We start from the raw sequence: 12,554 nt of genomic DNA on the forward strand, positions 1-12,554 counted from the left end.
ATAAGAGGAAAATCAAAAAGTCTCTGCTTCTAAACAAGATTTTCCAGGTGTTCACTTTATTCATTTAGGGAAGACAGAAAAAATGAGATGTTCATAACAAATGTAGGAAATGCAAATGAATGGGAATATACCAAGTCTCGTAAGTGAGCAAGGGGAGGCAGAAGAATCCTGCAGAAGCACAACAGCTTTAATGTAAATTAACGCTAATTTAATGGAAATTCTAGTCTTCATCAATTTAACAGCATTTTCAGTCAGAAGAAACTAGACAAAAGAATCTGCTTCTTCAAATGTTTGAATCATCCACTTGAAAAAATAAAAACACAAACCAAAGAACTACAGGATATTTCCTGCTGACACCATAAATATTATACAAATTCTCTTACCTCAACTATCAGCCTCTTGCTTGATGCACCAGGCTTCAACAAATGTGAACTTTAAAACTAGGATAACTAGAAGGACAATTGTGAGATGTGGACTCCCTCCCCCCTCAATTAAAATAGCTAGTGATATCTTCATTTTTACGATCTTTTTCATAAATACAAATTTTGCTTACCTGATGCTGAGTTCATTATGTTCTGCTGCACAGAAGGACTGGTGGGAGCTGTAACGTTCATCTGGGAAAGCATGGCCTTCCTAGGATCTTGCCATGTTGTTGTTTGATCAATGTGACTAAGACAAAACAAAGCCAAAGTTAGGACAGTCATGCATTCACAACAATGACCTGCTAGCACAGAAAGTTTAACAACAAAAGGTTAAGCCTGCCAACAACAGCCACATTCAAAACCAAGCAAGAACTGTTTGGATTCTTTCCAAGCATCAGGGTATGTCAGATTCTCAATCCCTTACTCCGGCCACCACCACTTTCCCAACAAACAGCTGTGGCGATGAGAGCTAGAGCAGTGGTGAGATAAGGCTCAACATGAGTATCATAATCCAGACTGTTGTACCATAACTAGATGTTGTACTCTTGAACTAAACATTTGCTTCCTTTTCTCTTTGATTAGTTACTTGTCATTTTTAAATGTGACTTCAGAGTCTTTCAAACCAAGCCAGTTATGTCTGGAATCTCAAGCACAGTCCAGTAATTTGGCATGATGAGTTCACATTCAGTGCCCAGGGAGTTGTAATGAACTGGCCAGTGAATAATCATCAGCGTTCCCAAACTTTCTGTGCATAGACGACATCCTCAGATTATCTGATGCACTACTCTCCTCACCACTGACAAGTAAACAATCTCTCTGGGGTAATTTAAGTAACCAGTCACACTAGCGCAGTAATATGAAAGTGATGTGCAGCTGCCTCTCAGCTTTATGTGAACAGATGAGGACAGCTGGACTGGCAACTAACTCAACTAGCCCTCTGCAGAACCTAATTACAAAACTTTGGGAGCTTAGATTTATCTGTTTGGAAAAACTGGAAAGTACATTCAGCATTGTCATTAACAAAGCATTCAATTCAATGAAAATACAAAAGCATAATGAATGATTGCTTCACCTTTTGAGTACGATTAGCATGTTTTGCTAATAAATAACAAACGCAGGGTATTCATAACAAGCATCAACGTTATCTGGATGCCATTAAGCAACATTGCTCCAAGAAGTACATGTGGACAAAAATAAAACTACTAATACACACTGAGCATTGACAACAAAGCTTGATATTGATTCATTTAGAACTAGTATCAATTAAAACTCATATATTCAAATAGTAATCAATTAGAATCCAACACATCATTAACTTGGTACCATTCTTTCCTTCTATTAATCCTTACAGTTACTTTTTTTCTGAATTACATGGAATGCCCATTTTCTATTTACCTCAGCAAAACCACAACATTCAAAGCTGCAATATAAATTCTGTTGGTGATCTGAGTTCAGAACTAGGTACTCCAACACGTTTTGTATGCATCTTGGTGGATCAATGTGTATTTGTACTGACCTACCAATCGGGCTGTAAATTTCCCATCTTTTTGTTGGGATTAAAAATAATAATTGTGCAGCAACTGTTCCCAATTCAGAGTTCCTCTTATTTTAAAGCATATTCAAGTTCAGGAGCTGGTGCTGTATTATTTCAGACATTCTAAAGGGATAAATAATTCAGATTTGGTCTCCTTAACACTAGCATCTTTGTGGACACTGACATCTGACCTTGTCACCCTGCTCTCCACCAATGAGAAAGGAACCTAAATAAGCACTGTTAGGATGTAATTTATTTGATCAATTTAAGGAACATACTGAAGGTGAATCAGGCCTATTTTCTCCTTCAGGAAGGGAACCTAAGTTAACCAGGTCAAATACATTGACATAAGAAGAGATGAATTCAAAACTTTGTTTATGTATTTGCACGACCACGACATCCAAGAGCTCTAGTCATAAATTAAGACCTCATCATAGGTCAAACTGGACGAACAAAACAGAATATTCTTTTCTCCCTGCCCTAAGCAGCTAATTGCTATGCCTAGAAACTTACTAATGAAACCCTTGACTCCAATTAATAAAAATGTGCTCCACTGAAACAGTAAATGTTTTTAACATGTTCTTTGATGTTCAAAAAGTTGGTATTTTCCCCCAAAATACTAAATTTTGTAACTACTTCATACTTTCAAACAAGTGACAAAGAATACATACAAATTCAGAAGGTCATAAAATGGGGGAGTAGTTACCAAATAATTACTTCTGTAGAATTATTCATCACATTCTAATCACTGAAGGGACTTTCTGTTATAAGGTACAAGGTATCACAAAGTAGCTTTTTAAAAAGTTTTAAGATATGTATATTTTACCCTCTCTAAACATGCACACAAACACTTCCAGGTCAAAGAGTAACAGACACACTGTAGCAGGGTCACAAAATAGGCAGGAATGTTATCTGTACAAAAATATAATAGTAAACAAAGCTCTACTTTGTCTGCATGTGGCAGGTACTGCCAGTTTTCCCTTGTGTACAGGAAACCACCCCTTTACTACAGTGTTAATTAAAATGGTGTCACTGTCATGCTAGTTTCCACAATACAGCTCATTTAATACAGATCCTATTAAGCACACTGCATCTTTGGTTGCATATGTTTCAATATTCAGCTCCACTGAGAAACATGCCACACACAGCAAGACTTCTTTATTTCCTTTTTAGCCTATTTATTTATAAAACAGGGCACAACATAGTAAAGATTGCCCTATATATACTGGATTATACAAATATCTTGATACTGGAGAACATTTTTTCACTTTTCTGCCAGTCACCTTTGCAAAGCAATGAAAGCAGGTAAAGATAATACAGATGTAAAAACACTGCACAGTAATGCTTCACAGACTATGTGTTTAAATTACAGTACCAGCACATGCTACTCTCTATTTCTGATTTGTTATGTTTGCTCAGCTCGGTTCTGGGAACAGTGGAAACTGGGAAAACACCACTGCACCCATGATTACATCTTTTGTTTATTTCAATTTAACTCCTATAAAAATCCATGTAATACTGTGCAATTATAAAATATCTACCTAAGGTACATATTTTATAGCCTTTGTTTTTATGCACTATTTGAGGGTAGAGTAAGAAACACGGAAAAAAGTTGTCTCACTGCATTACAGAACCCTTTTTGCAGTAACTGTATAAACACACTGAAACAACATTCACCAGCTTTTCCAAACATATCTGCATATAGGATAGGTGAATGGACTACAGAAGAAGCAATTTTAAAAGTACCTCCAATTCTGAGCACAAGGACAGCATTACCAATTCCTCAAGACTGCTTAAGCATACAATGCGAGGCAGAGTTGATGTTCACATGGAGTTGTTAATATGGACAGCTATTTTAGGCAGCAGCAGCTTCCAGCTTTTCCCTAGCTGAGTTGAGAAAAGCCAGCACATTCCTTATGTTACCAGCTAAACTCCAACTGGTAGTCTTCTTAGAGCAAAGAGCCACAGAAGAAAAGTCTCAAAGCAAGCAAGCTGATTACATTAAAATCATACTAATCATAAGGCTGGTTCAATAAGGCAAACTCTGTGCCCTCCCACTCAGCTCTGTGCTTCCTGACCTACATACCCATTTCCCCCACACCTTCCTCAAAGCTTTTCTCTTCAACTGCCCTCAAACCATAGTCCTTACATGTATCTTACCTGCTCCATGTCCTGAGTTTTTGAATGCTATATACTGAGAAACCACCCAAAACACATTGCAACAGATCAGTTCCTTTTCCACAACTCCCAAATCATGCTCATCAACTTACGAAATACAAAGCAGGCAAACCCCCATTTCTATGGACAAAATATTTAAAGAAATCCTAGTACTACAGGAAGGGATATAGGTCTTCATTTTGTTCAATACATGCATTGCATGCCCCAGGGTAACTTACTATAAACATGATGTATTTCTCATTATCAATTTAAGCATGGGAACAGAAAATCCTCCACAGGTAAAGATCCTTTCTTCTGTTTTGAATAGCAGCACAGAAAAGGTCTAAATGGACATAACAAGAACTCTGACAGCAACACTACATTACATTTGTCTGCACTAAACATTTTTTCCATAGTAGCTGCACTACATGACAACCGCTCCAATCCTTACATTCAGTATCTTCTATTTTACATGACCTGAGCCATACCTTGATAAAGCACTACTGTCAACTTCAAAATTTGAAAAAAAGGCAAATTATATAAAATCAGTGAAACCCATAAATCAGCCATTATATTTATCAAATTAAACTTAATTATATCTATCAAATTAAAATTAAATTCTACCTACTCGTGAACTAGAATCACAGCTCTGTACTGTCTGCACAGAACAAAATGAGTAAACTGTCTTGGAATTAAATCAACATCTCTAGGACAACCAAGGAACGTAAGACATTTTATGTCATAGAAAAATTTCTCAAATCCAACATCTAGCTATCCGACACTATCTATTAGTGTTCATTTACGTCTAGGTGAAGAAAATCCTGTTAAATCGAACAAATGTTGTACAAACTAAGGAAATCAACTTAGATTGTACCATAAATGTAAGTCTATGATAATACACCTTAGAAAAACAAAGCTAAAACACCCAGAACATGATAAAGATTTGTTAATAAACTCATATCAGTTCTGGTATCAAGAAGAGTGACTGTTCCAAGCCACACCACTCTCTACCAAAAAGCACTTTCAAAGTGCTATGCATTACGAAGAGAATTAAGCTGCCTCTCCCTACGCATCCCCAAGTTTTACAGTCATACACAAATTTTTTAGTTATTGACAAGAACAACTTAAAAGAAAAATGTTCTCATTTTATGCACAGAAAAAGCATTTCTGCAGTTACTAAGCACTCAAATTTCTAATTGAAGGCAATCTTTATTGGCATTAAATGCTATCACATGCCTGAAGATTTGTCATATTCAATTTCTGACTTAAGGGAGTTGGTGGTTTGTTTTTTGGGGGTTTTTTTGGGTGGGGGAGGGCATGTTGGGCATTTTGGTTTCGTTTTTTATTTGGTGTTTTTTTATTTTTAAAGTACAATGGAAAAGAGGCAGGAGATCCAGAGACAAAAAAAAAATCATATTTGTTACCTTTTCTTGAAAATAACCTTTAGATGCTAATAGACTAATAAAACCATTCATAAAAACAGAGAACAGATCTGCCTTTGCACAAGGTGTGGTACACTTTCACATTAGTACTCCAGTTGCTGCACTGAAAAGACATGAACTGTATTATTGAAAGTCATGTCGGAAATTAACTAACACACAAAGGACACAAAAAATTACTTAAATCCTTTGAGAAAGGCTGATCTGAGAGGCCTTCAGTTCTGATATTCTGTAGTATTTATTGCAACTACGTTGGCAGGTACACTTTTCAAGGTATGTTGAGGACTTCATTCGTATAACAATTGTCAGTCGTTACAAAACCATGATTCTTTCTTCCTCTTTTTTGCCTGTATTTGCATAAAGTCACCTTATATATGGTGCACATCTCCTACATCATTTGTAGCAAGAACCTTCCTTTCACAAGAAAGGATTTTCTCAGAAAAGATAACAACACAAACAGGTCAGAAATTGCCAGATTATTTTACTAAAATGTATACTAGAAAAGTGCCATTATGAAGAAAAGCACAAGACAGTGAACGGACATTTTAATCTTAGGTACCAGATGAACATACTACATGAAATTTCTGCAACAGCAAAAAACTGAAGAGGTGATCTACACATAGAAGAATACAAACAAGGCAGAATAAATAATCCATTGCTTCTCTTTGCATTCAGACATAATTCTTCATAAAAGGACACTTCAAAAAAAATCGTGACACATTCAGAAAGACAGGTTGCTCTTTAGTATAAAAGCATCAGCATAAAAAACTATGCAAGTATCTTTCAATAAAGCAATGCTTGTATTTTACAGTGTAGGCAAGTCTTATATTTTACATCTGTGAGAAAATTATTTCCAGTCTCTAATGAATTTGAGATGACTAACTTGGATTTTGGTTTTCAGAGTTTTGGGACTATTTTAGGAATTTTCTGGAAATCCTATTTTATTAAAAGCAAAACACAAACTGACCACTGACCACATCATGACAGACCTACCAAAACTGTTGACTTGGCATTGTGTACTTTTTGTACTGAGGATGGATAGGAAAGTCTCTTGTGTAACACAAGCAAGTGCACAAACCACAAATAAAGCTAAACCTAATTATTTTCCAAACTTGATTGAAATTTCAACTTTTTATTATATCCCAAAGAGGAACTGCTCCATCGACAAGCATGTCACCTATGATTCTGTTTTACCTTAAATGACTGAGCTACAGATTCTCTGCTTTCATATTTTTCCCTTTGTCCTCCGAACCAGCCGGTTCCCTCCATCCACATAATGCATAACTTTCTGAAAGGTTTTCCTTTTTCATTTATTTTCATCTAAGAACTTTAAAGATTAGAAGAATCATGACCAGAGTAACTGTCTCCTCATAAATGCCATTACTGAATTCTTTTAGAGCTATCACGAGTACATTTTAGTACATAAGGACTTGATGTATACACTGAAAGTTAGTTCTCGTGGTGCCGCTAGGACAAACTGTATTTCTGCTCAAAAAAAAAAAAGAAAAAAAGAAAAAAAATCAACTTCAAACTTACCCCTTTGCCAAATCTTACACAAACTTGTCCTGTCTATAGGCAGTGCAGGCTACCTGCAAGATACTCACCTACGTATCATTCTAGCAGGCAGAGAAGAAACCAAAATATCTACTGCTGCAGAGGCCTAATCTCAACAGGAGAGTCTGACCCGTAGGGCTGCTGTGAAAGCCACAGTATTTACTGCTTCAAGAACAGAGCTGGGTGCATATTCCTAAAAAGGGCGGCAATAGCTAGAACGCCAAGATCAGTCTGACGTGGCAGATGGGCTAGGGGACCCCAGAGGTGAACCTTCCACAGTTCGGTTTAGAAATGGGATGAAAGAAAAAGTTTAGAGTGGAAACAGCATGAACTGCTCTGAGTACTCAAAACCTAGACTGTAGCATGCAGAGATTTCTGCCTTAGGGCTGACGATACCCTTAGGATATTACACACAATGGAGCGCATTCAGCTTTGCCTGAGGGCAGAAGCTGTGACATTCTTTGTGCACCCTTTTTTCTACCCCATTCAGAGGATTTCAAGAATTGGAAAAGATTAAAACATGACAGTCAGTCTTCAGCTATATGGGCCATTTTTAATGAGGTGCTGCTGACTGAAAAGTGAAATATATTTCTTTGCAAACGGTGTAACAAAAGTTACAGATTTATACCTTAAGTAGCATTAATACATTGCTTGAGATGATACAAATTTCAGTTCCAAGTAGCAACAGTAAAGAGAAAAGCCTGAAGGGGAAATGAGACAGCTCTATTAGCAATGAGCTTTACCCTCACAATTCAGTCCTCCATGAACATTTCCCTAATTTTGCACCACTATTAGACAAGGAAACACACTTAAAGTGGCCCAAGACCCTTCAAGGACTTTCCAATTGTCTTTGTAAATAACAAATCCAGCAAAAGGAAAAGCTGTTGGTCACAAAGCAGTGAAAATCTGCCAAGAGATGATATTCCACCCATTGCTTGGGAAGGCACTGTGTTTCCACTTGTCCTCTCCATATTAATTTGCAGTATATTTCCTTAGGTTTCAGGATTATTACAACCTAATATATGTAAAAGCACACAGCAGTACAATTCATAACTTCTTAATCTGTTTCCCAAAAATGTCAGAAAAAAAACCCTAAAATACATAACACAGTTTGTCTCTGAAGGACAGTAATGTCTCCAGGCATGGTCTAATTGCCTTAAAGAAACAGAAACATAGATAAGAGTTTCTGAATATTGCTGCAATACATAATACGGCTGTATTTTTGAATTCTCCATATTCTTTCTTCTGCTTGACAGATCTTTATGCATTAACTACACAACGCTTGTGTTGGACTACTCTCTCTACGCTACTGAGGAATTCCTCGCCAAACCATACGACACGATACGATGACAGAGAGCATACCGGTGATAGGACAATAGATAGCTCTATCCTACTTCCAGCTTGCAAAAGCACACCTTAAAATCAACATGCAATTGTTCAGTGTACAATCATGTGTTGTGCCACAGCTGTGTTTTCATTAACTTTGAGACAGAACACAAGCAAAATGTGTAAGAATGGTGGGCACAAACGTCCTGTTGACCAGGTGGGAAGAGAGCCTGTCAGAGCTCCAGCCCCTTAATCAATGTATGAAACAGAACCATCTATGCTATCCTACATAATTACACTCTCAGGCAGCAGAAATTCATTCAGCAAATTAATGGTTTGAATCTGAACTAGAATAAAGCAGTAAGGGGAACTTAAATGCCTTAAATGTCTCTGACAAAAGTCTAATTCATGCAGAAATAGGTTTTGCACACAGTCACTAAGAGTCAGGCAAGTTCTTCTACAAATCCCTCTGGAATTTATTCCTAAAGTGGTTGCAGCTTGCAAGATGCTAAGAACTACCAGAAATTCCTGAAAGCATGGCCCATAAAGCCATGGACACTGATACATGAAATGGAGAGTTTCTACATATACACAAAATACAGTATTTAAGATCAAGATATTCAAAGGCAGCCTCCATTAGCACTGGCCTGCATGCAGACAGTGCGCAATACATACACCAAGGACTTCATACTAAGCTTACTGTTCTGATTATAAACATCTTGCTGTTTTGAAGCTGCAGAACTGCACTGCTCTTCTTAGGAAAACACTCGCAGGAAAGTCCTCACTTCGGAGTGTATAATGCTAAAACGGATGGTGGGCGAGAGGGAGTCTAACCATGCATGCATGACTAATAGAAGAGATGAAGGCATGATATGGTGTCCAAAGGTTTGCCAAGGTAGCATCACTTTTATTATAATGTACTCTTGAAACAACTGCCATTTGTCAAAGCAAAAATGGAAGCAATAACATGCTAGGTTTTGCATTTATTATTCCCTTTCCTCCTGTCCCTCTTCCTGCCCTGCACTCAAGGACCTCGTCTAGAAAAATAGGGCTAGTATCACAACGCTTAGAAGTATTTTAAACGGATTCTCAAAAATATGATTCTTGGATTCCTCCGTGGATTTCCCAAATAAAATAAGATTGTTTTCTGAGTTTCAGTAAAAAAAGGAGTATGAGGGCATTTTCATTGCCAGGGCTCTTTCCATTACTTTGAAAACCATAAGACAGCAGTATTACAGAGACTAAGAAGAAAAGTACTTGCTCTTACAGTCCTTGTACCAGTTCAACCCTTTCCCAAACTCCGTAAAGAACTAAATGCTGTGATCACGTCCTGTATCACCAGATTTATTTAATTTTAAACTTGCCCTCTCAGTTCTACAGCAGAAAAAGGCTATATTTAAAGAAAACCTCCTCCTTCTCTCCACCCTGCCCCCAAGTTAAGAAGTTTGCTTCCTGTGGCTAAGTCACTCAGCATACTCAGAATTCATCTTTCTTTCTCTCCTTAATTTTAAGTGAACGAGATAGAGGCGCAAGTGAAGAGATAATGGGCAAATCTGAAAGAACTGTCTCTGCTGATATTTCAAGGGAAATTACTGAAGTCATTTAACTTTACAGACACCCTCCCACACCCCTGCTTAGCAAACACAGAGACTACCTTCTTGATATGCAACCATTTTGTCTTCTGTAACACTAAAGACAAGATTACACAAACACTAACTTTCAAATTATTAAGGAAAGGGCAGAAGATGATTTTCAGAAGTGATGGGCCACAGAATCCTTTATCACTTTCTTGTCCTTTTATCTCAGAGATTCTATCTCATTTCTCTCTCCCTAGTTAGTTCTTAAAAGGAGACAAAGCAAGAGGCAAATAAATGCCTCTTTGCATGAACAGGAGCCAGGCAATTTTACACCCCTTTCTATATACCCTATTTTTGGTGGCCTGAAGGTTTTCAAGTCAGAGGCTTGCCTAAGCATGCTGCAATAAAAGCTGCTGTAGCCAGCTGCCTTAGTATCTGAAGGGGGTTCCTAGCAATCCTGTTGAATAACCCTGAGGCTAACCACCACCAAGGAAAACAAAATATTAAGATAAAAAGATTCTTTAGGTTGTTTCCTTATTGCTCTAAGTAGGAAGTCTCAGAGGGCAGTTCAAACTGGTTGCTTGAGTGTTCAGACAATGATCACTCCCAGATGGCCTTGACAGGATGAGCTGACTCTAAGAAACCCTTAGGTAGGACCCACTGAAAATGAATGCATAGCTTTCTGCTACAAAGAATAAGTGAATTTATTTTTCTTGTCAATATTAATGATTTTAATGACAACTATTTTTAAAGCATGCTTCAGAACTGACACTTCACACCTTAAATCAATCAGCTGTTTAGATGTTCTCAGTTTTAGTCATACAAATAATCCTATGGACTATCTGTTCCCTCATTTGAGACTGCAGCTTAGCAAAAAACCAACTCTATGTCCTTTCTCTATACTTACATGTTTTTTATGTTTTGTCTTTTTTTTTTTTTTCCTTTTTCACTTCCACTTCCTGTATTACAGGTTTTTTTAATCCCTTTTTGACTCCTCCTTATGACCATGTCTCAGGGAGAGCTTTTTACTTTTACAATTCAGGCAAACACTATATGCTGCTGAGGTTGGAGGCAGTTACCCACGTCCCTGAAGACTTTGCCGATTGCCACGTAAAACAAAGACAAAAGTCTTCCAACAGCAAGTTGCTGCCTGAGTCAGTACTTGTGAGCTACGTGCTCAGCCAACTCTAGGCAATCTTGCATACTCTATTTTTCACCAGCAAATTATTCTTTTTCATCCCCCACGCTTCAGCCCCCCGGAGACAGATTTCCCAAGCTGCAATGCACCAGAAGCAACATATTTTGCGGCACCCAGATACAACACATTGTCCAAAGGCTATGTTTTGAAAAGTTATTTTTATTTACCCATTTAACCTAGAGGGGCAAAGACAATACAGAGTAAAAACATGAGAAGAGATTAAGCTACTTAGATTATATCATTTAAAATGAGAGCTATAATAATTAAATGTATAGCATACTTAAATGTAATAGCTATTATATTTATTTTTAAAAGTGACCTAAAAGATGTTTTCAACCTTAAGATTTTCAAGCTCCAGGTTCTATATTTCTCTTCACCAGTCACAAAGAGTTTAAATAGCATCAGTTTAAAAAGTATTTCAGAAGCACATTGTTAAACAAATAATGCAAAATAAAAATAATTTTGAACTCAAATTTCATACCTAGTTTCAGAAGTTATCAAATGGAAATTTTCATTTCTATTTTATTACTAAGAATTTGGGGAAGTAACAGCAAAACTTAAAGTTTGACAGTGAAACCACCAGCAGAAAAACAAACTCTAGTTTCTTTCTAGTAACAAAAAATACAGACTCATGTATTATTTAAAAGAGGTCTTAAGTTTTAATTTATTCCATTAAATCAACATAATAAATACCAATACCTCAGCTTTTACGTATTTGATTTAAAGTAATTTGATTTGCTTTCTGAGTATCATTTGGTATAGAGGGAATTAAAAATAAGCAATAATAATTGATTATAAAATGTTTTAAGCATAGGACTTTGTTTAAAAGCACATCACTTAAATTACTAACAGTTCTTAAAAGTACAAATTTCATTTATAGATACGTAATGGTTTAGTCTTTGCCAAAATGAGCAACTACCATGTTTTATCAACAAACATAGTGAAGTACTTATTTAGAAACTGTTCAACCCTACACTTAGGTACAAAAGAGATCCCAAAATAAAAATCACAGATCTCCAACTTTCAATAAATTTGAGCAGGACATTTGTAGTAAGAGTTGAAGTTCCCACTAAATCCTAAATAACTTAAAACTATCACCTTAACTTAGTGTAAGTTAATTCCAGATTTAGAACCCCTGCAGTCTTCATCTACTACTTATCAAAATCAGCATTCAGCCATCGTGGGGGTGAAGGCAGGGCGCTGCTGCAGTGGGAGAAGGGGGAAGAACATTGTATTTACTTACTGGCATACATTTTTAAAACACAGGTACTCATAAAATATATGTCTAACATTTAAAAATCATGCTTACTAGTAACGGGCCTCTCTAATACAATAAAGATATGAATA

At 36.7% G+C, this 12,554-nt stretch overlaps 1 protein-coding gene across 8 annotated transcripts in view; it reads right to left on the reverse strand.

Annotated features, from left to right (window-relative positions):
* YAP1 (Yes1 associated transcriptional regulator) overlaps positions 1 to 12,554 on the reverse strand; it is a 101,834-nt gene that overhangs the window by 49,786 nt on the left and 39,494 nt on the right. For all 8 annotated transcript variants that reach the window (XM_068425328.1, XM_068425326.1, XM_068425327.1 and 5 more), the window contains exon 3: positions 554 to 669. In XM_068425328.1, coding sequence (XP_068281429.1) covers positions 554 to 669 — 116 coding nt within the window. The remainder of the gene's footprint in view (positions 1 to 553; positions 670 to 12,554) is intronic.

Source organism: Nyctibius grandis, chromosome 2 (assembly GCF_013368605.1).
Source record: "Nyctibius grandis isolate bNycGra1 chromosome 2, bNycGra1.pri, whole genome shotgun sequence".
NCBI lineage: Eukaryota > Metazoa > Chordata > Aves > Nyctibiiformes > Nyctibiidae > Nyctibius > Nyctibius grandis.